Source organism: Canis lupus, chromosome 6 (assembly GCF_011100685.1).
Source record: "Canis lupus familiaris isolate Mischka breed German Shepherd chromosome 6, alternate assembly UU_Cfam_GSD_1.0, whole genome shotgun sequence".
Lineage (NCBI taxonomy): Eukaryota > Metazoa > Chordata > Mammalia > Carnivora > Canidae > Canis > Canis lupus.
The window spans coordinates 1,005,655-1,030,791 of record NC_049227.1 but is presented as its reverse complement, the minus strand read 5'-3'; the positions used below and the strand labels follow the sequence as shown (position 1 = coordinate 1,030,791).

The following is a 25,137-nucleotide window of genomic DNA, read 5'->3' as shown; positions in this document are numbered from 1 at the left end:
TAGGGACACACCTCCCTCTGAGACAAAACAGAAGTTAACATAAAGATATTAGTACATTTTGCTGTGGAGAGGGGAGAAAGCTAAAATTCATGCCTAGTGACCTCCACTTTCTCATGAAATAGGATCAGCTACTGAGAATAGTGCAGTGGGAAACTGGATAAAATAATGTTCTTTGTCTACATTTTCATTTTGACCATATAGTTACTGAAAACAATGAGCATGCATTATAATTCTCTGAGTTCACCACAGATGCTAGCGAAGTAGTCACTCAACAAATATGGCTGATTAGATATAAAAAACTAGCAAATGCTGTCAAAGTTCAGTCTGACTTTCTTTTATTGGAAGTTTTACTGTTTCTAGGATGTTTTGGCAAAAAATTAACATCATACATGGTATTTTATTCATCTCTATGCTCATCAGCCATTTCATCTTTTAGTTTTTATCATAATCATATTTCTGGATAATATAAACTACTTTTGACTAATCTCATTTTTAAGAAAAAGTTAAAATCCCAAAATGCAAGGGCTATGTATACAAATCAACAAGTTTCTACTATTATGTTTATCACCACATCAGATGCCATGCTGGATATATTACAAGAATGAGGAAAATGATGCTTGATGAAAGCCCTGTGCTGAGCACTATGCTAGGGACATCATAGATATTACCGCATTTAACCTACACTATGAAGTACATGTATCTGCATTCTTCCACTCTAAGAAGCCTGTTAGAGAACTCAGACTAATACACTCTAAACACAAAATAATTAAAAGAAAAAGACAAAAATGAAGAAATCACTAAAAGCTATTCACCAAATGCTGAGAAGAAAGGGGTAAAAAAAAATGCTTTTCTCTTAATATTAAGCTGACTTGCTAATAGCTCACAAGAGGAGAGAAAAATGGATTGTGAAAATGATAGAGCTAGATATCTAACAATATCACTGGTCAAACACCCCTATTTTTTTTTTCAAACACCCCTATTTTAAGTCCTTTTACCGCTCTGCCAGTTCCCAATCCTCCTGAATCTGTTTCTGCCTTGCTTTGTGGTACTCTTCCCTCCAGCATTTGGAGCAGAAACCCTGCCAAGCAGGGTTGCCGTAGTAACCGCATCCTTTCTTGCATAGGAGCTCCGACTGATCCACATGAATTCCTCGGCGTTCAGACTTAAGGCTCATCTTCTTCCTGCTAATCAAGTAAATAAGAAAGTGTTGTTGCAAATGAATTATCATTCTTCCATTAGCACAACAATTAAGCACAACAATTAGCACAACAAAAATATGAGTCCATAATCTTCAAGCTATAAGGCAGAGAAGGAGGGAAAATAACTACCAACAAGCTCCTGAGGCACCTAGCCAGGTCAGTTGGTGAAGCACGGGACTCTTGATCTTGGGGTTGTGGGTTTGAGCCCCACACTGGGTATAGAGATTCCTTAAAATAAAAACATCTGGAAGGCAGGCAGGCAAGTAGGCATAGTCATACTAAAGAAACACTTCTTATATCTTTCTCAATAATATAAAGAACACTTTAAGAAAGGAGTAATTTTGGATTAAAGACCTAAATGTAACACATGAAACTATAAAACACCTAAAAGAAAACATAGGGGGAAAACTTTATGACACTGGATTTGGCAACAATTTCTTGGACATGATACCAAAAGTAGCACAAGCAACAAAAGGAAAAATAAGCAAATGTAACTATATATTTTTTTTAATTTTTATTTACTTATGATAGTCACACACAGAGAGAGAGGCAGAGACATAGGCAGAGGGAGAAGCAGGCTCCATGCACTGGGAGCCCGATGTGGGATTCGATCCCGGGTCTCCAGGATTGCGCCCTGGGCCAAAGGCAGGCGCTAAACCGCTGCGCCACCCAGGGATCCCCGCAAATGTAACTATATTAAACTTAAGTTCTGCACAGAAAAAGAAACAATCAACAGAGTGAGAAGGCAACCTGTATGCAATAAGAGAAAATATTTGCAAACTATCTGCTAAAGGGTAATATCCAGAATATATAAAGAATTCTTACAACTCAACAACAAAAACAATCCAATTAAAAATTAGTAAAGGACTTGTATAACTCTCCAAAGAAGGTATACCAATTAACGTGTGAAAAGATGCTCAACATCACTAATCATCAGGGAAGTGAACATAAAATCCACAAGGAGATACCATTTCACATCCAAGAGGATGGCTACGGTTTAAAAAAAAAAAAAGTCAGATAGTAATAAGTGATAGCAAGGATATGGAAAAATTAGAACTCTCATACACTGTTGTGGGATGCAGCTGCTTTTAGAAACTGACAGCTCCTCAAACAATTAAACATAGAGTTACCATATGACCCAGCAATTCCACTCAAAGTATACATCCAAGAGAAATGAAAACATATGTCCACAAAGAAACTTGTAACAAATGTTTTCTTTCAAAGACTTTATTTGAAAGGGAGAGAGAGCCATATGCAAGCATGGGGGGCAGGGCAGAGAGAAAAGGAGAAGCAGACTCCCCACTTGGCAGGGAGCCTGACTGGTGCTGGATCCCAGGGCCCTGGGATCATGACTTGAGCCAACAGTAGACACTTAAACAACTAAGCCACTCAGGCACCCTGGTTATGAACAAATGTTTATAACATCATCTACAATAGCCAAAAGATGGAAATAACTCAAATGTCCATTAACTATAAATGGATAAACCAACCATAGTATATCCATGCAATGGAGTATTACTTGGTCATAAAAAGGATTTAAGTACTGATATATGCCACAATACCATCAACCTTGAAAACATGCGTGAAAGAAGCCAGTGATAAAAGACCATATACTATATGATCCCCTTTTTGTATGAAACTCCGGAACAGGTAAAGCTATAGAGACAGAAAGCAGATTAGCAGTTACTTCGGACTGAGGGGGTGAGAATGGGAATAAAGGAAATAGCTAGAGCATGAGGTTTCTTTGTGAGATGATGAAAATATTCTAGGATTGGCTGTCATGATAGTTGCCATTGAACTGTTTGATTTTAACTGGTTGAATTTTCTGATATGTGAATGATACCTCAAAGTTTTTAACTTTTAATTTGTTTTTAAAATATATTTTATTTATCCATGAAACACAGAGACAGAGAGGCAGAGACACAGGCAGAAGGAGAAGCAGGCTCCCTGCAGGAAGCCCGTTGTGGGACTCGATCCCGGAACCCCGGGATCATGTCCTGAGCTGAAGGTAGACACCCAACCACTGAACCACCCAGGAGTCCCAATTTTTAAATTTTTTAAAAAAGATTTTGTTTATTTGAGAAAGAGAGAGAAAGGGACAGAGACAGTGAGAGTGAGCATAAGCAGGGAGAAAAGGGACAAGCAAGCTCCCCATGGAGCAGGGAGCCCCATGTGGGGCTCGATCCCAGGACCAAAGAGAGCCATGCACAAGCATGAGGGGTGGGGCAGAGGGAGAGGGAGAAGCAGACTCTCCACCAAGCAGGGAACCTGACTGGTCCTGGATCCCAGGACCATGACCTGAGCCAAAGGCAGATGCTTAACTGACTGAGCACCAACAGGTACCTCAATAAAGTTGTTTTTAAAATACAGGTATATCTTGGAGATATTGTAGAGTAGGTCCCACATTACCACAATAAAGTAAATGTCATATAAAGTCAAATAAATGTTTTGGTTTCCCAGTGCACAAAAAAGTTAAGTTTATACTATATTGTAGCCTATTAGGTGTTTACTAATATTATGTCTAAACGACACAATTATACAACTTAAATTGAAAATACTTTATTGCTAAAAAAATACTTTATTAAAAAAAACTTTATTGATAAAAAATGCTAACCACCATCTGAGCATTCAACAAGTTCTAATCACTGATCACAGATAGTATAACAATAATGAAAATGTTTGAAATATTCCAAGAATTACCAGATTTTGTGATACAGAAACACGAAGTAATAAGCAAATGCTATTGGAAAAAGTGGTGCTGACAGATTTGCTCAACGTAGGGCTGCCTTACAAACCTTCAATAAAAAAAAATGCAATATTTGTGAAACTCAATAAAGCTAAGTGCAATAAAACAAGGTATGCTTGTAAAAATCAGAAAAGGAGGGCAAAATGGAAAGTCAGAGAAATTCAAAGTACTATCAGCTTTGAAGGTAGAAAGACTATAAGCCAAGGAATATGGGTGGCTTCTAGAAGCTGAGAATGACCCTGGCTGACAGCCAGCAAAGAAATGAAGGCCTCATTGCTATAACCACACGGATTTCAATTCTACCAGCACTAGTATGTCTGGAAGCAGATTTTCCCCATAGCCTCTAGATAGGAGCCCACGCTGGCTGACTCCTTAATTTTGACCTCTTGAGATGCTGGAGTACCTAAGTTGAGCACGCCAGTTCTGACTTCCAGAACTTTGGGATAATGAATGGGTGTTGTTTCAAGCTACTAAATTTGTAGCAACATGTTATGGCAACAACAGAAAACTAACATAGGCCTCCTTTCCATTTGTCTTCTGGGTTTGCACTTTTATTCCAATGCCTAGAATGCTGTGCGCCCTGCTGTTCACATAGTGACTACTCTCTCATCATGTAGGCCGCAGCTTTCATGTCATACTTCTAGAAAGGCCTTCCCTGGCCACTCTATCTAAAAGTAGCATACCTCCCCCCCCCGCCCGGCCACTCGATCTATACCCCCCCCTCCAATCTTCCCAGCTCTCACCTCCACACTGCTCAGCATTATTTCTCTCTATCCTATCCATGTCTAACAAGGAAGGGTAGAGAAAGAGTTAATTAAGCAGGCTGAGTTGCTAAAACATCATGCACACTTTCAGAAAGGCCTGCTCATTATGTGACTGGCTCTTGGTCAGCTTCTGGGAATGGAATTCTTGAAGTGTCCTTGTGTTTATATAAAACACAAGGAGCTTATGTAGCTTGGAGCTTCAAGCTACACCATACCAGCTTGTTTAGACAGTTCGTTTATGGGATCCCTGGGTGGCGCAGCGGTTTAGCGCCTGCCTTTGGCCCAGGGCGCGATCCTGGAGACCCGGGATCGAATCCCACATCGGGCTCCCGGTGCATGGAGCCTGCTTCTCCCTCTGCCTATGTCTCTGCCTCTCTCTCTCTCTCTCTGTGTGTGACTATCATAAATAAATAAAAATTTAAAAAAATAAAATAAATGTGTGATGTGTGGTGAACACCCGCTTTCTTTCTGGGGGTCCAGAATTGTATTAACTATGATCAATCATGAAGGTATTTGTTCCTGTCTGACCAACCTCCAAAAAAACCCTGGAATTCAAGCTTAAGTGAGTTTCCCAAACAGAAAACACCTCACACATGTTGCTATAATCTGTTACTGGGGGGGATTAAATGCACCCCATGTGACTCCACTGAGAGAAGTCTCTTGGAAGCTCATGCCAGGTATCCTCCAAACTCTGTTCAGTGTACCATTTTCCTTTATTGCTCCTGCTTTGTATCCTTTTATTGGCTATAAAACACAGCCAGGGGGACCTGGGTGGCTCAGTGGTTGAGTGTCTGCCTTTGGCTCAGGTCGTAATCCTGGGGCCCTGGGATCAAGTCCTGAATCAGGCTTCTCATAGGGAATCTGCTTCTCCCTCTGCCTATGTCTCTGCCTCTCTCTACTTGTTTCTCATGAATAAATAAAATCTTTTTTTTTAAAGATTTTTATTTATTTATTCATGAGAGACACAGAGAGAGAGTCAAAGACACAGGCAGAGGGAGAAGCAGGCTCCATGCAGGGAGCCCGATGTGAGACTCGATCCCTGTTCTCCAGGATCATGCCCTGGACCAAAGGTGGCGCCAACCCGCTGAGCCACCCGGGCTGCCCAATAAATAAAATCTTAAAACAACAACAATAACAACAAAACCACAGCCAGGAGGGGCACTTGCGTGGCTCAGTTGGTTTAGCCTCTGCTTGCGGCTTGGGTCATGATCTCAGGGTCCTGGGATCAAGTACTGTGTTAGGCTCCCTGCTCAGTGGGGAGTCTGCTTCTGTTCTCCTTCCTGCTCAAGCTCTCTCTTTCTGTCAAATAAATAAATAAAATCTCTAAAACAAAACAAAACATAGCCAGGAGTACAGGAGTCTTATGAGTCCTTCTATCAAATTACTAAATCTGGGGACAGTCTTGGGGATTACCAACATAGGGTGTGATTATAAAGGGGCAGCATGAGGGAGATCTTAGTGGTAACAGAATAGTTCTGTATCTTGACTATGGTAGTAGTTACAGGAATCTACATATGAGATAAAATGACATTGAGCTGCTATACATGCACACAGTACAGATGTTAAATTTCTTGATTCTAATGTTGTATTATAGTTATGTAAGATGTAGCCATTGGGTCAAACTCCATAGTATATATAGAATCTCTCTGTATTCTTTGCAATTTTCTGTTAATCTGTAGTTTCAAGTTAGAGAGTTATTAAAAATGTCACTTAAAAAATTTAAATAACACTTATGAACCAATATATATCAGACGGTTAAACATTTCATTCAGATTATTTCTAAGTATGGAAAACAAAGAGAACAAGTGAATCGCCAAAAGTGCATGTCATGATTTGAAAGACTATGTAGTGATGAAGCTGTCTCAATGCGGCAAAGCAGGTATAGTCAACACACCAGATTAGACATCAGAGCTATATAAGGAGCATATCCTCTTCAGTTAAGGGAAATACAAGGGGATCAATTGCCTGAGATTCAATTCTGTCTTTCCTGTGTAAGAACCTATCCTGAGTCAGTAAAGCCATAATCCAGAGGCAAGCTACTGCACCCAGGAGGCAGGCCAGAGGGGCACATCCAGTTCCATAAAAATGGGCTTTTATTAAGTAATCTGGGCATACAGAATGCATAATTCAATTGACCCACTCACATAAGGGAAGACAGAATAAAAATAATCTCTATTGCTGACAGTTGAGATTCCTGTGAATTCTGCTCCAAAGCTAGGATTCAATCTGGGTTGAAGTACGCTAAAGAAATGGCCAGAGGAAGGGCACCTAGGTGGTTCAGTCGTTTAAACGTCAGACTCTTGGTATTGGCTTAGGTCATAATTTCAGAGTTGTGGGAATAAAGCCCCACATAGCAGGGAGTCTGCTTGAAAGATTCTTTCCCTCTGCTCCTCCCCCTACTTGCTCTCTCTCCCAAGTAAGTACATCTTAAAAAAAAACCCAAAATAACAAAAAAAGGCCAGATGAGTACAAATCCCAGAGTTAGGTGTGTTCTTCCTTAAGACTATGCATGTAAACCAGATTCATCTCATAAAATAAGTAAAAACAAAAAATTTGTGGATTTGGATAACTCCCCATTATCTTCCTTATGAGAATCCTGCTTCCTATTCTATATCCTCATAGATCATTCCTCAAGGCTGCAATTTATAGGAAACATCCAATCAACTCTGCTAAAATGATAAACTGTCCTTTGGCTTCAGTTAAGTAATAAAACTTATAGGTAAATTTTTTTCCTTAAATTTGCTTTTCTCCACTTACAGAAATATAAGATGCTTACTCTAAAAAACATAAGATATATAGACAAGTAGAAAATAAAGTAGAAAGAAAATAAAACATCACCCAGTCACTATATTCTTATAGTGCTTTCTCTACTTATCACTCATTTATTTAGCAAATATTTATACGCTGATGTACAGTATATGACAGGCACTTTACGAAAGCAAAGGTAAAGTTTCAGTTCTCATGGGGCTTGCTGTATAGTATAGAAAATTTAACTATATATCTAGAAGACCTGAAAGAAGAAACTAAAACACTATAAACAATGAAAAAATAATTCATTTAAAAATTACATAAAGGAAGTTATATTTATGTGAAACAAGCTAAGTATGTATACATGAAATCTATGGAACTCTTAAAATAGCCTAACAATAACAAGATAGGAAATATAAAAAAAAGGATCTCAATTATAATAGTATCAAAATATAAAACCACCTAGGAAATATTGTAATAGGAAAATTATATGATTGACAATAAATAGAGTTATAAAGAAACTGAAATAGTTGGTAAGGTAATAAGACGTACAAATTTTCACTGAGAAAGTTAAATACATAAGTGGCAAATATTTCAAAAATTTCAAGGTGAGTACAAATGACAATAAAAGTACCAAAAATTTTATTGAACTTGACAAAAGTTTTCCATATTTTCTCAGCAATAATAGGCAAGACTTTTAAAATTTTTCTAGATTAAATTACTGAACTTTAATTTTTTTAAACACTTATTAAAATACATTGAACTTAGCAACACAACTGGCAAACTGACACAGAATAGGTTGACTCCAAAATGAATGCTAATATAATACACAAAACATGTTATTAGTAGTGGAAGGAGGAAAAAGAGAGAATCTTCAATAAGCAATGCTGGAATAAACTGGTCAGCAATCTGGTAACTCTCCAAATTAGTTATAGGTATCTTAAAGAGTTGAAGATTTTTAAAGACAAATGGAAAAACAGAACTAAAATTAAGTATTTATGAAACTTTTAAAATACTGGAGGGCTATTTAAGCTGAAAAACTGAAGGAAAATTTTAAACAGAAACATTTAAATACATAAATTGAAACTTCTAGTTTTTATTATTATTATTTTTATTTATTTATGATAGTCACACAGAGAGAGAGAGAGAGAGAGAGAGGCAGAGACATAGGCAGAGGGAGAAGCAGGCTCCATGCACCAGGAGCCCGATGTGGGATTCAATCCTGGGTCTCCAGGTTCACGCCCTGGGCCAAAGGCAGGCGCTAAACCGCTGCGCCACCCAGGGATCCCGGAACTTCTAGTTTTTAAAAGGCCCACATAGAAAATAGAATGACAAATACTTTAATAGGACAATGAAGTAGTTTATCATATTTAGAAATGCTATAATAAAAAGAAATCATAAATCTCTGATATGCAGGATAAGGATATGAATAGAGCAATCTGTCCTAGAAACAGAAACAGAATGTCAAAAGATTTTGGCTACGATCAGGATCTCAGGGTTGTGAGATGGAGCCCTGCGTTGGGCTCAGTGGGGAGTTTGCTTGAGATTCTCTATCTCCCCCTGTCCCTCCCCTGTCTGCACTCCAGCCTTCTTTCTCTCAAATGAATAAATAAATCTTAAAACAAACAAACACTGAGAATCAGTGGCAGAGTTCCAATGTTAAATATAACAAAACAAAGTATCCAAACACTAGCCTGCCCAAATAATTCCACTTGGTAATCAAATCCATGGAATATAATGCAGAGTTTATGCTCCTGGAATGAGCAGAGCCAGCAGAGCAGCATTCTTACAGAATGAGTTCTTAAAAATAACCTTCCATTGTATTAAGTCGCACCCTCTCCAGATAAATAAAATTATGACTCCAATCTGAGCATGCCATTCCCCAGGCTAAGAACTCAAACTTGCACGCAAAATAAACTGGCTGCTATGGTCTACTTCCTTTTTTTTTTATTTTAAGATTATTTATTTATTTATTTATTTATTCATAGAGACACACAGAGAGAGAGAGAGAGAGAGAGAGAGAGAGGCAGAGACACAGGTAGAGGGAGAAGCAGGCACCATGCAGAGAGCCTGGCGTGGGACTCGATCCAGGGTCTCCAGGAACATGCCCTGGGCTGCAGGTGGCGCTAAACCGCTGGGCCACCGGGGCTGCCCTATGGTCTACTTCCTAACGATGCTCTATCCTCTCTTCCACAGAAGCAGCCAATTTCCCAACTGGTCAGTTTATTCAGTAAGTAAATGACCAGATATTCCCTCTCTTACTCCACTTAAACTAGCAACAAACTGTAATACATAATGTGGTTTCAACCATTAACAGCTTTGTTTTTTCTCAAAGTTACAAAAGCAAAGGTGATACACACACCTATTATCTATGAAATATGAAAAATACAAAAGCAACTGCCTGGATTGAAAATATATTTATTCAGATTTGTTAGCTTAATAAAATACATAATTGTCTTATGTTTTATGCCTCTGAAAATTCATCTTATATGTAATAAAAATTTAATCCAATCAAACTGCAGAAACTTTCAACGGTTGCTAAAACCATACCTTCTCAGAACACCTGAATAGCTCAGTTGGTTAAACATCTGCCTTTGGCTCAGGTCATGATTCCCGGATCCTGGGAAATGAGCCTGAGACAGGTTCCCTGCTCAGTGGGGAGTCTGCTTGTCCCTCTCCCTCTATCTCCCCAACTCATGCTCTATCTCGAGATCTCTATCTCTCAAATAAACAGAATCTTTTAAAAAATAAATAAATAAATAAAACCGTATCATTTGTTGTGGGTTGAATTGTGGCCCCCAAAAAAGATAGGTTGAGGGCAGCCCCGGGGGCTCAGCGGTTTAGCGCTGCCTGCGGCCCAGGGTGTGATCCTGGAGACCCGGGATTGAGTCCCACATCGGGCTCCCTGCGTGGAGCCTGCTTCTCCCTCTGCCTGTGTCTCTGCTTCTCTCTCTCCTCTCTGTGTATTCTCATGAATAAATAAATAAAATCTTTAAAAAAAAAAAAAAAGAAGATAGGTTGAACTCAATACTGTGAATGAAACCTGATTTGGAAATAAGCTCTAAGGAGATGTAATTATAGAATTAGGTCATACTGGATTATAGTGGGTCCTAAATCCAATAACTGGTGTCCTTATAAAGAGGCTCTGAGAAGGACACCTGGGTGGTTCAGCAGTTGAGCATCTGCCTTCAGCTCAGGATGTGATCCTGGGATCCAGGATCGAATCTCGCATCGGGCTCCCTGCCAGGATCCTGCTTCTCCCTCTGCCTATGTCTCTGCCTCTCTCTCTGCATCTCTCATGAATAAATAAATAAATCTTAAAAAAAGAAAAAAAAAAAAAGGCCCTGAGAGAGAGGTGGAAATTAGTGATGGGGCTCCAAGCCAAGGAACTACAAGGACAGCCAGCAATCATCTTCTCTACAAGTCTTCAGAGAGAACATGTCCTGTTGACACTTTGATTTCAGATTTCTAGCCTCCAGAATAATGAAAGAATAAATTTTTATTGCTTCAAGCCATCCAGTTTATGCTAATTTGTTTACAGTAGTCCCAGGAAACTATAAAAATCATCCAGTAAATTATAAACCATAATTATAAACAAATAATGGAAAGAAATGCTTTCCACAAGTTAACATAGAACTGTGGGTTCACAGCATCACTTGATCTCTATAAACTGGGTAGTCACATATCCCAATTCATGAGAACTGGTTTATTCCTGTTGTCCTAGTATAAAGGCACCCCTTTGGTTCTCAAAAATGAACTGCTCTGGATAATAAATTACATGGTCACCTTATTTATGAACAAGCCTAGAAAAACCCCGTGTTAATTCACCTTCAAATTCCATTCTGTTCAAATAATATCTGACTCCCCTTCTTCCATTGATAGAATAATTTTATCTCTCTGGTTCTTACAGCATTTTATAAATACAGGTACTGTAATACATTCTATTACAAAAGCTTGCTTACATGTCCACTCCGTACACAGACACATAGCACAGTTTTAGGAATAATCAGTACACACTTCCTAAATTTATTAAATTATTTATTCAGAAGACCAACAAAGCACCTACACAAACCATTTTTTCATTTTTATCCCACATATACTCTCCAGGGCTCAATGAAGGTAGAAGTAAAAATTTATTTATTTATTTAAAATATTTTATTTATTTATTCATGAGAGACACACAGAGAAAGAGGCAGAGGGAGAAGCAGGCTCCATTCTGGGAGCCCAATGTGGGACTCTCAACTGCTGAACCACCCAGGAGTCCCAGAAGTAAAAAAATTAAATAGCAAAACGACTAATTTATAAAGCAGTTGTTCTCAAACTTTAGCATGCATCAGTATCACACAGAGGACTTGTTAAAGCACAAAGTATTAGGTCTCATCCCAGAGTTTCTGATTCTGGAGGTCAGGGGCAGGGCCTGAGCATCTACATTCCTAACGAGTTCCCAGATGATAGGGCTAAGAACTACTCTTTGAGAACTACTGCTATAAAGTCATCACAACAGGACGTGTGGGTAGGGTTGAGGTCTGCCTTTGGCTCAGGGCATGATCTTGGAATCCTGTGATAGAGTCCCATGTCAGGCTTCCAGCATGGAGCCTGCTTCTCCCTCTGCCTGTGTCTCTCTGTGTCTCTCATGAATAAATAAATAAAAAAATTTTTTTTAAAGTCATCACAACAATTATTAAAAGACTAATTTCTTCTCATGACTTCATGACTGATGGGAGACTTTCTTTTCTAAGTACAACAGAGTAGCTTGTGGCAGACTAACACTCTGCTGAGGAGAAAAGCTAGATACATTTTTAAAATTGATATTTAAAGGCATCAGAAAATCTGAAGCAATCTAGATGCCTCAGAATTCTGGAAAAAGAGGAGCTACATGTAGAGAAACAAAGTGACATTCTGCAACCACTTTTTCCCTAAGTGCATTTGCTGATTCTGGGACAAAAGGCTGAGAATCCAAACTTACTTTAGGCAGAGGAACCACAAGAGCTTTTGGAAGAGATGAAAAGCAAGACTCAAAGAGCCAAAATCCCAGTAAGAGTCAAAGAGCAGGGTTTAACATAAGGCAGGTTTTCCCCTGAGGACATTTACCAAATTCTGCAGCTGCACAAGGAGGGCTTCAAAACAAAACTGAAAACCTCCAAAAATCAAGAGTGGAATTTTCAGGGGGCCTGGCTGGCTCAGTCAATGAAGCATACAACTCCTGATTTCAGGATTTTAAGTTTGACTCCCATGTTGGGTGTAGAGATTACTTAAAAATAAAATCTTAGGGGATCCCTGGGTGGCGCAGCGATTTGGCGCCTGCCTTTGGCCCAGGGCGCGATCCTGGAGACCCGGGATCGAATCCCACGTCGGGCTCCCGGTGCATGGAGCCTGCTTCTCCCTCTGCCTGTGTCTCTGCCTCTCTCTCTCTCTCTCTCTGTGACTATCATAAATAAATTTTAAAAAAATTTTTTAAATAAAATAAAATAAAATAAAATAAAATAAAATAAAATAAAATAAAATAAAATAAAATAAAATAAAATCTTAGGGCAGCCCCTGTGGTGCAGCAGTTTAGCACCGCCTGCAGCCTGGGGTGTGATCCTGGAGGCCCGGGATCGAGTCCCACGTCGGGCTCTCTGCATGGAGCCTGCTTCTCCCTCTGCCGGTCTCTGCCTCTCTCTCTGTGTCTCTATGAATAAATAAATAAAAATCTTTAAAAAATAAAAAAAAAAATAAAATCTTTAAAAAAACAAAAAACAAAACAAAACAAGGGGCGCCTAGAGGGGTCAGTCAGTTAAACGTCTGCCTTTGTCTCAGGTCATGATCCCAGGGTCCTGAGATCTAGCATCAGTCAGGCTTCCTGCTCGGTGGGGAGTCTGCTTCTCTCTCTTCCTCTGCCCCTCCCCCAATGCTTGTGTGCGCACGCTCTAATAAATAAAATCCTTTTTTAAAAAGTGGAATTTTCAGGGATGCCTTGGTGGCTCAGTGGTTGAGCATCTGCCTTCAGCTCAGGGCATGATCCCGCAGGATCATGACATGGAGTCCCACATGGGGTTCCCCGCAGGAAGCCTGCTTCTCCCTCTGCCAATGTCTCTGCCTCTTTCTCTGTGTCTCTCATGAATAAATAAAATATATTTTTTTAAAGTAGAATTTTTAGTAATCTCACTATTCTCAAGAAACAAAGATTACAGTATAGAAGCCACCAGGGGAAGAGTCCCCTGTAATAAATTCACTACACTATCAGTTGTAGGCCCTTAATGACTATTTGATAGTAGTAAAGATAAACCAGAGGGAAACTCAGCCTTATCAACCCAGCAACACAACTTCAACCATTAGCTCAGTCCCTAATACGATTAGGTGATGAGGTCCTACTCAAAATGGAGGAAAGATGTCCTCTCTGAAAAGGAATAACATCTGGAACTTCATTTTAGTCACAACACCCAAAATTTAAATAATTGAAAACCAAAAAGAAAAAACAGACAATAGAAACAGATGCTCAGATGATCCACACAATGTAATTAACAGAAACACTTTAAAATAATGATAGTCATTTAAATTCCCTATTTAAAAAAATGAGTTAGGGCAGCCTGGGTGGCTCAGCGGTTTAGCACCACCTTCAGCCCAGGGCGGGATCCTGGAGACCCATGATCAAGTCCCACATGAGGCTCCCTGCATGGAGCCTGCTTCTCCCTCTGCCTATGTCTCTGCCTCTCTCTCTTTCTCTCTCTCTCTCTCTCTCTCATGAATAAACTTTTTTAAAAAATAAAAATTAATTAAAATAGATGAAAAAGGGGGAAAGGACAGTTTTAAAATGAAGAATTTTTTTTTTAATTTTTATTTATTTGTGATAGTCACAGAGAGAGAGAGAGAATGAGGCAGAGACACAGGCAGAGGGAGAAGCAGGCTCCATGCACCGGGAGCCCGACGTGGGATTCGATCCCGGGTCTCCAGGATCGCGCCCTGGGCCAAAGGCAGGCGCCAAACCGCTGCGCCACCCAGGGATCCCAAAATGAAGAATTTTTTTAAAAAAGATTTTTATTTACTTATGAGAGACATAATGTTATGTTACAGAGAGAGGGAAAGACAAAGGCAGAGGGAGAAGCAGGCTCTCTGCAGGGAGCTTGATGCAGAACTCGATCCCAGGATCATGACCCCACCCAAAGGTAGATGCTTAACCCCTGAGCCACCCACGCATCCCCCAAATAAAGAATTTTAACTGAGAATTGTCATCTATAAGAATCGAACTGAAATGCTAGATCTGAAAAGTATGGTAACTAAAATTAAGAATTCAAAGGGTAGATTTAACAGCAGACCAGACTTAGCAGAAGAGAGGATTAGAAACTGGAACCCAAGTCAATAAAATACATCCACACTGAAGCAGAAGGAAAAACTAATAGGAAATACAGGGAAAGAAAAGTATAAAGAGAATCTGGGACATTGTGGAAAAGTCTATGGAATATGTAACTGGAATCCCTCAAAGGAAGAGGGAAGAATTAATAAAAATCAATATTAATGAAATTTTCAAAACTGAAGAGACAACCCACAAATCCAAGAAATTCTGTGAACCCCAAAGCAGAAAACACATACACACAGATAAAGCATACTTAAACTAGTGATAATCAAAAACAAAGAGAAACTTTCAAAAGTAGCCAGTGGAAAAGCACATTACTTTCACAGTTACAACAATAAAACTAACAGCTAAATTTTCTAAAGAAATCATGAAAGCCTAAGACAACAGAATGACCTCTAGAAAGTGCTTAAAAAAAAAGAAAAGCCCACCTAGAATGTGGTGCTTAGTGACTACCCCCTTTAAAAATAAAGGTAGAATGAAGCACCTGGCTGGCTCAGTCGGTTAAGTATCTGACTCTAGATTTCAGCTCAGGTCATGATCTCAGGATTGTGAGATCGAGCCCAGCATCAGGCTCCACATTAAGCCTGCTTGGGATTCTTTTTTCCTCTGCCCCTCTCCACACCCCACTACTCACACACATTTTCTCTCTCTCTAAAAAGAAATAAAAATAATAAAAATAAAAAATTCACTATGGGTCCACTTGCACTAGAAGAAATATCACAGGAAATGGAAAGAAAATTCAGTCTATCTCAAAGAGAAACATAGAAATACAGAAGGGTCAAAAAGTAATAGAAGCAGTAAAAATTAAAAAAAAAAGAGAAAAAAAAAAGAAGCAGTAAATATATATGTAAATACACATGAATATTGATTACAAAAAAACAATTTCTTACGAGTCTTAAAATAAAGGTAGAAATAAATGAGTAAAACAGTAATACCACAAAGCAGGAAAAAGACAAACTGAATTAGTAAGTAAAGTTCCAGCATTACTGGAGAAGTGATAAAAGTTATAATTTGTATTAGACTACAGTAAGTCAAGGGTGTATGTTATCCTTGCTAGTAATAATCACAAAAAAGTATAGTAAAAGAGTATGTAAGCATTACTACAGGGGAAATATTAAATAATAACTGAATAATAGGGGATCCCTGGGTGGCTCAGCGGTTTGGCGCCTGCCTTTGGCCCAGGGTGTGATCCTGGAGTCCCGGGATGGGGTCCCACGTTGGGTTCCCTGCATGGAGCCTGCTTCTCCCTCTGCCTGTGTCTCTGCCTCTCATGAATACATAAAATCTTAAAAAAAAAAAAAGAACCTGAAAAATAATCCAAGAGAAGGCAAGAAAAAAGGAAAAAGGAACAAAACTGTTGAGTCAAAAAGAAAACTTATCAAAAGATGGTAGATCTAACACCAAATATAGTGACAATCGCATTACATGAAAATGAACTAAATATTCTAATTTAAAAACTAAAATACAGGGAAAAAAACTAAATTCAACATCTTTCTAGGACAAAAAAAAAAACCTGAAAATATAAGGATGGAAAAAGATAAAGCATGCAACATTTACCAAAAGAAAGCTGGTAATGCTACAGTGATACAAAGTAGACTTTAAGTCAAAAAGCATTACTAATGATTAAAGGATAACAGTGCTAATCCACCAAGAAAAATCTAATGTGAGCCAAGTAGGCAGAAATTAGTAATCACTGGGAGCTAAGAATACTTTTTTTTTTTTTTTAAGATTTTATTTATCCATTCAGGAGACACACAGGCAGAGACATAGGCAGAGGGAGAAGCAGGCTCCCTATGGGAACCTGGGATCATGCCCTGAGCCAAAGGCAGACACTCAACTGCTGAGCCTGGGGTGGGGGTGGGGGGGTGGTTGCTAAGAATACTTTTACAAATGGCCTTGAAGACCAATGCAAAGCACTGATGGTAACCAATTCTATTCCAAAAATCTATATAGCAGCTCAAAGGGTAGAACTATACAATAACATAGAGCATAAATACCAGACATCTTTGCAATACAATAAACGCACACAACCATCTTATGTGAATTCTGAAATGCTTACATAAAGTAGTAAATAATTTTTTTAATTACAAAAAAGGGGGATCCCTGGGTGGCGCAGCGGTTTGGCGCCTGCCTTTGGCCCAGGGCGCGATCCTGGAGACCCGGGATCGGATCCCACGTCGGGCTTCCGGTGCATGGAGCCTGCTTCTCCCTCTGCCTATGTCTCTGCCTCTCTCTCTCTCTCTCTCTCTCTCTCTGTGACTATCATGAATAAATAAAAATTAAAAAAAAAAAAAAAAAAAGGTAAGAGTTTTAGACAACAGAAACAAAATTAAGATGAGAAGATATTCTGGGGTAATATCAGTGTTTACTAGACTGGGTAGTTTGATAAAGTTACTAAAATTCATTAACTATAAAAACTAGACTTCCTGAAATTAAACCCTCAGAAAAAAGAAAAAAAACTTTATTTTTTTATTTTTTAAAGATTTTATTTACTATTCATAGAGACACACACAGAGAAAGAGAGAGAGAAAGAGAGAGAAAGACAGAGGCAGAGACACAGGCCGAGAGTGAAGCAGGCCCCACGCAGGGAGCCCCATGCGGGACTTGGGACTGGACCCTGGGTCCCCAGGATCACGCCCTGGGCTGAAGCCAGCGCTAAACCGCTGAGCCACCTGGGCTGGGGGGGGACAGGGGGATGGACAAAACTTTAAAAAGTACTTAGATTCTTCTCTAAATATAGCTCCAGCTTTGACTGAAGAATGAAACTGACATCTTTGCATTACACTTACCCAACTGGCAGACACACCATCATAATCATTAGTGGTTGTATTTGGGGCTGGAACTGGTTGGGCCTAAAATCCAAACTCCCAATCAGTTTTTCTGTTAGAATCTAAGAACTTTAAACTTCAAAAGAATCTCAGCTTTTCTCTCAAGTATTATTTTAAATAAAATAAGTTGAGATTTTTATTTTCTAATTTACTTACTCAGTTACTAGATCAAAGTATTAAAAAGGCAAAAGTTTTTTCTCTTTCTTTTTCTCCTTCCTTCCTTCCTTCCCTCCCTCCCTCCCTCCCTCCCTTCCTTCCTTCTTTCTTTCTTCTTTTTTTTTTTTTTGATGATCCCTATAAGGATTGAAAAGTTCTTCTTTAAAGAAATAGCCTAGGAAAAAAAAAAAGAAAAAAGAAATAGCCTAGGGACACCCAGGTTAAGTGTTTGCCTTCAGCCCAGGGCATGATCCTGGGGTCCCGGGATCAAGCCCCACATCGGGTTTCCTGCGTGGAGCCTGCTTCTCTCTCTGCTTCTCTCTTTCTGTGTCTCTCATGAATAAATAAATAAAATCTTTAAAAAAATAGCATATAAACTCTTGTGGGTAACAACAATGACAAAAAAGTGTCTGCATTTTGTCCCCAGATATGTCCAAGAACAAGAAGTAGGCTCTCAGGAGAAAGTAGTGTTTACATACAATTGATATTCAAAGAATAAATACTGAGCAGTTAGCATATGAGTATGAAAACATTTTGCCATCTGATAATTCCTCATAGATAGATACTTAAGATGTATCCACCTGGGACAACTGGGTGGCTCAGGTTGTGATCCCGGAGTCCTGGGATCAAGTCCCACATTGGGCTCCCTGCAGGGAGCCTGCTTCTCCCTCTGCCTGTGTCTCTGCCTCTCTCTCTGCAGATCTCTCATGGATAAATAAATAAAAATTAAAAAAAAAAAAAGAGGTGTCTACATGACTACAACATTTGAAACCCTAGACGAATAAAATCTACATACTTACCACACTACAACTACAATTTGCAGTGGCTAATTAATTTATACAAATAAAGATATAATCCAACTTGGTAAGTAGAAGCCAAGCATGTTACTTCCTCAGATACTAATTACAATAGATTTTACACATTTTATTTCATCAGCCTACAATTTTGTTTTGTTTTTTTTTTCATATTTTTTATTTGCATTCTTCTTGTAATATCCTATTCAAAACTGTGGTCACTAGCCCAAGTCATTTTTCAGGAACACGTTTAAAAAACAGTGTCAACAGCTCTATAGAAATGCAACCAAGAAACCACTAAGTTACATAACTACATTTAGGCAACAACAGTTCCACCCACTGTTTAGTGACTAAAGATGGATAAGGATGTTCTCTATTCTGCAGTTTCACAGGCTAGATCACAACTTACAATATATTGTAGGAACAACATTGTAATACTTGAAAAAAAAATTTGGAACGACCTGAAATAGCTGCACATGAAAATGCACAATAAATAATGGTTTACTTATCTGTACAACTTTAATGCAATACAATTCCTAATAAAACAGAATGAAATTTAAGAACACATACACCTAGCAATGGCATTACAACAAAAGCATAACCTAAATTCATCCCAAATCATAGCAGTGAGATCACTGGCTGAAGTTTTCTCTAAAATACGAATATCAATCTCTTTTTCTAGAATGGTGTACTATCTATATTATTGTGGCGTTCCTCTAAATTTCCAACACAAATTTAGAGCAAATAGAAAGAAAAAATATGTTTGTTTGTTTTGTTTTGTTTTTTTCCAGGTGGCTCAGCCGGTGAAGCCTCTTCCTTCAGCATAGGTCACGATCCCATGATCTGGGATCGAGCCCCATGTTGGGCTCCTTGGTCAGTAGGGAGCCTGTTTCTCCCTCTCCCTCAGCCACTTCCCCTACTTGTGTTCTCACTCTGACAAGTAAATAAATTCCTTAAATATACATACATATGCATTTTAGATATAACACAGAAAATAGTATCTCCACTTTGCCAATCCTGATCGATGCTTAGAAGACTTTTTTTCCTCCAGCTTTACAGACTGTGGCCAAATGCCTTAAAGTTGTAGCTCCCTGACCATTATCTGGATAGGAAGATCCCAAATTGTTCAAGGCCCTTTCACTATGGGGGATTCTGATACTTGCCAATGTGCTTCCCTCTATTAACTGTGTATGTCTGGTCTCACCTTGTGAGCTCACAGTCTAGTCCATTGCAGGTACTGTAAGGTCATAGTTAGGTGCAGACCACTGATTCGGTCAGACTACCAGAGTTCAAATCTCCATCCCCTCTTGTACGACTTAAGTTACTACTCTGAACCACATTTCTTTACATTTTTAGAAGAGTGAGGGAAGAGGACAACGTTGATATAACGCTGGTCCATGCTAGCACTTGATAAATCTGAACTATTATTATTTAGGCAGCTTTTTAGCTTGAGCAAAATACAAATACACTAATTTTCTAGACACTTCATCTAAGATGAGTGGATCCGTTCTCATCTTAAAAATAAATTATATGCCTGAAATTTTCCAGCCAACGTTCTCTGTCCTGGAGCTAACAGCCCCCACCTAATTCTGGAAATGATCTTAGGTCTATTGTTTGGTATTCCTTAAAACCCATCTCTATGTGGAGGTGAGGTGACTTTCATTTAAGTATTTGTCCTTGTCAGACTCCTCCATTTTCATACTCCCATGAAAATAAAGCATACCTGCCAAAAATAATGCTCTGTGATTATACAACATAAAATAACAACATAAAAAATAGATGTACTCGAGGAACTTGTCAGGAAGCACAAACTCAAACCCCAATGCTGATAAATCTATAATAGAAAGCTCCACTGAAAACAAAATATTTATGGAAGGTAACCCGAAGAATGTACAATCCCCATCTACTTATCTGGATAATCTAAAACAGATCCTTAAATTAAATTAGTGTAGAAATCTAAGTACTTAGATCACATTATTTCACCAGCACCAGAACTACTTATACTGAATTACACTGATGTCCTGTCATCAACCTACACAATGAGGCAATGAGGATTTTAACTAATAAACAAAGTAAAACACAACACAGCCCTTTACTTAAGGATGTGTCGAATACAAGACTCAATAGAAGGAGTCTCAGAATCCAATCGAGAAACTGGTCTTTTATCTTAAGGTCACTGAACTATGCAGCCGATTATATTTCTCTCTGAACTGGCTATTAAAAAGCAGTCAAATTTGTGGCCCTCTAATAAATACTTAAGACTTCAGTCTAAGTACTTTGTGTACAGATCTCATTCCATTTTAATGAGGATCTTACAGATCTGTTTCTCTTTTTTTTTTTCTTTTTTAAGATTTTATTTATTTATTCATGAGAGAGAGAGGGGCAGAGACATAGAGAAGAAGCAGGCTCCACGCAGGGAGCCTGATGTGGGACTCTGATCCCGGGACTCCAGGATTACACCCCGGGCCGAAAGGCAGGCGCTAAACCGCTGAGCCACCCAGGGATCCCAACAGATCTGTTTTCTTCTTAATTTTTCTCCCTCAGTGTTAAATTCATCACTCTTGTATTTCTGTACGTTCTCAATAACATGTATCTTTGTAAGCCATTATGAATCCTTTCTGGAACAAGATGTGACATAAGGAAATGACATGCTCCACTTAAAAAACACAGTCAGATATTTTCTTCCATTAATAAGCATTTTATGAGTTCGATTTCTAAAGACATTATTTTTTTTGTGCTCCAAAAGAAAAAAGAAATATTTTGCACAATATTCTGCAAATATTATAGGAAACTCTAACAACAGGAAGTACAAAAATAAAACTTTCATTATGTATTTTTAACTTTAGAGCATACAGAAAATTATAAATATATCCCATGCAAAAATCCCCCAGAAGTCATTTTTAATTTTAAAACATAGACCAAATCACCATAAATGTAATTACAATTATTTATTCTGAATGGAAACTGAAGAGACTAGCTTCAAAAATGATTCATAAAATTTTTGTACAACTCCTTATGAGCTGGCCTGTGCCCACCACAGAGGATGCTGCCAACCACACTTAAGGTGAGACAACACATGGGCAGCCCAGGTGGCCCAGCGGTTTAGCGCCGCCTTCAGCCCAGGACCTGATCCTGGAGATCCAGGATTGAGTCCCACATCAGGCTCCCTGCATGGAGCCTGCTTCTCCCTCTGCCGGTGTCTCTGCCTTTCTCACTCTGTGTCTCTCATGAATAAATAAACAAAATCTCTTTAAAAAAAAAAAAAAAAGGTGAGACAACACAGAATTTAGAGTCCCAAAGGCTCTTGCCTCATTCTTGCCTCACAGATTTTGCTACATTCCTGCTTCAGGGATTTCAGCAATCTCCTTGATGTCATTTGAGGAAAATAAAAAGCTTACGAATCTTAGTGTGTATAATCTAATCCATTCATGAACTCATACTCTGATCATTAACAGAAACATTAAAAATGTTCTACTATACAATAAAAATTACACTTTCTACCCCACCGGCAGGGATTCATCAAACACAGGAATCTCACAATCTAACTTGAAAAGCAGCACCATGAAAGTACAGCTTTTTCTCAAAGCATTTTAGGAGTTTTATCCAAATATCAAACAAAATATAAGTTATATAATGTCAAGTGGGGAAAAAAGATAAGTCCACTGTTGTTTCTCCTCTAAGTGTTTATTCAACAATACTCTAAATTACTTCCAGGCACTCTGTAGTCATATGAAACATACATAATCTTTCTACAATGCCTTATGAAGGAAATGAGCACTTAATAAGACTTTCAGGGCAGCTCAGGTGGCTCAGCAGTTTAGCTCTCTCTGTGTGTGACTATCATAAATAAATAAAAAATTTTTTAAAAAAGATTTTATTTATTCATGAGACACAGAGAGAGGCAGAGACACTGACAGAGGGAGAAGCAGGTTCCCCGCAGGGAGCCTGATATGCAGAACTTGATCTCAAGACCCTGGGATTACCACCTGATCCAAAGGCAGATGCTCAACCACTGGGCCACTCAGGTGTCCCAGTATTTCTGTTCTGAGTCACAGAATTGACAGGTGTGTTACACAAGTATCTCCCACATTTTAGGGATCATCTCTGCTACAGATATTTACTTTGCAACCAGTAAAAACACATGTGCCAAAAATTAAACTTAGAGTCAAGACTGAAATTCTTTATCTCTAGCCAAGGACTGACACAAGTAAATGAAATATGCTCTCAGTTCTCCTATATGTAAATACTGAAATAAGTACTGATGGAATTTTTTTTTCCACTGAAAACCAACTTCAAAAATCAATGAATTCTCATCAAGTTAACAAGTACTCACGAACACTTGTGAATGCCCAACTTGGACTGAGCATACAGATAAAAGCAGAATTCCTGTTTATAGAAGCTTACACATTAGCAGGGTCAGACACTTTTTATACAATGAAACAACTAGTAAACGAGCATACAACTCCATTCAAACACTTAATGACCATATAACCAAACGCTGTGCTGGGCACACACAGTCTTCATCAGCCAAATAGCAGCCTATGTGGAAGATCTACACAAAATTCCATTTTAATTGTGTAGGGAACCTGCTTAAAACTGTTCTCTGGTTTTTGTCATCATCAGATAAAAGCCCAAGCTCCTGCATTTCTGCCCTGCACTTTTTTACTTTTCAAAAAACACCTCTCTTAGGACACCTGGGTGGCTCAGCAGTTAAGCATCTGCCTTAGGCTCAGGGCGTGATTCTGGAGTCCTGGGATGGAGTCCCACATCCGGCTTCCTGCAGGGAGCCTGCTTCTCCCTCTGCCTGTGTCTCTGCCTCTCTCTTTCTGTGTCTCTCGTGAATAAATAAATAAGACCTTAAAAAAAAAAAAAGAACTAAAACCAAAAACCATCTCCCAGTACTAGTTACTGGCCTATTCTCCTGCTATTCCCCTACTTGCACCGTCCCACCCAGCCTTGCTGGTTTCAAAGTTTCTCATTCTTCAAGACATTTCCATAAAGTGTTCCCTGATTATCTTTCTTCACCCTCCATACCCTGCATTGTCTCTCCTCCTTGCTCTATCTTACCTCTATTTACCACTTTGTGTTGAAAATCTCTTTACTGTCCCTCTCTAAGTTCAAGAGAGAGGAAACATGATTGCCTGGAAGGTCAGTGCAATTTCAAATCCTGAACATGTCTTCTGCATAAGGACCAGTAACTCTTAAAAGTTAACGTTATTTATCATTAAACGGATTAACAATATAATCAAATTTTACCCGGAGCGGCAAGCTTTCTTGTTACAACGATTTTGATAACAGACTTTTATTTATTTATTTATTTATTTATTCATTTATTTGAAGATTTATTTATTTATGATAGAGAGAGGCAGAGACACAGGCAGACGGAGAAGCAGGCTCCATGCACCGGGAGCCCGACGTGGGATTCGATCCCGGGTCTCCAGGATCGCGCTTGGGCCAAAGGCAGGCGCCAAACCGCTGCGCCACCCAGGGATCCCCCGATAACAGACTTTTTAAAAAGCAGTTTCGGGTTTACAGAGAGAAAAAAAAGTACAACCATTACTTAAATTCAAAAACAAAAACGCACCCAAGAGTTTTCTCATCTCAAACAGCACTCGCCTGGTGACGCTCACACTCGTGTCATCCGAAGGCAACGAGCTCCGCGGAGCCCCCCCACACCCGCCAGTCACGGGCCGGGTCAGGGCACCGAGGCAGCGCCGGATGCCTGGGAGCGCCTCTGGCTGCACTTCCAGGACAGGTATCACCCCTGCTCTCTCCCAGGGCGGTTCTCTGCCTCCGAACCCAGGCCCACGACTTCCCCTTCAAGCACGGGCCCAAAGTCAGGACAAGCGTTCCAGTGCCCGCACCACGGAAGCCTCCAGCCTTCCTGCCCGGGCCCGGGCCCGCTCCCGAGGCCCCAGGCGCCTGCCCAGGCCGGGCTGCCACCCGGCTCGGAGCCGTCGACCCGGCGGCCCACAGGTGTCCACGCCCGCCCCCGACTCCGGGAGCCCGCGGTGAGGAGGGAGCCCGCCGCTGGGAGGCCATCCGCGAGGGTGCACGGGCGGCGGGGAGGGCCAGGAAATGACAAGCGCCTGTCCGTCGGGGCCGGGCCGGGCCGGGCCGGGCCGGGCACAACTCGGCGGCGAGCGCCGGCAGCCGGGAGGCTGAGCACGACAGCACCGAGGCGGCCGACGACCGTCTGGGCCGGCCAGGGCCGCGCCAAGGGCCCGGAGTCGGGTCCGACGGCGGCTGGGAGCGCCAGAGCGAAACGGCCCCGGGCGGGTAGACGGCGCGGCCCAATGACCCAGCAGCCCCGCCCGGACGGCGCCGCCGCCGCCCCGCCGCCCGCCCCGCCGCCGGGGCCGAGAGCCGCGCCAGCGTCGGCCCGCGCGCGTCCGCTCCGTACCTGCTCCGCGGCTCCACGGGCGTCGGGGCCGCGGCTCTCGGCGGGCAGCTCGAGCGGGTCCCGGCTCCGGAGTCCACAGCCCGCCCTCCTGCCGGCCCTCCCCCCTCACGCTCCGCCCCCGGCGCCGCGAGCGCCCTCACGCACGCGCGCACGCGCGGACGTCACT

General features: G+C 40.3%; 1 protein-coding gene across 4 annotated transcripts in view; it reads right to left on the bottom strand.

Moving 5' to 3' along the window:
* The window catches only part of RABGEF1 (RAB guanine nucleotide exchange factor 1), a 68,008-nt gene extending 42,922 nt beyond the window's left edge, over positions 1-25,086 (bottom strand). The window contains exons 1-2 of one of the 4 annotated variants that reach the window (XM_038538997.1): positions 24,972-25,086; positions 996-1,184 (exon numbers count right to left, since the gene is read on the bottom strand). In XM_038538997.1, coding sequence (XP_038394925.1) covers positions 996-1,174 — 179 coding nt within the window. In that variant the 5' untranslated portion in view covers positions 1,175-1,184; positions 24,972-25,086. Of the gene's footprint in view, positions 1-974; positions 1,185-24,971 lie in introns of those variants that run through there. The other 3 variants (XM_038538998.1, XM_038538996.1, XM_038539000.1) reach the window with 3 other exon arrangements.
* Positions 25,087-25,137: the final 51 nt, after the last annotated feature.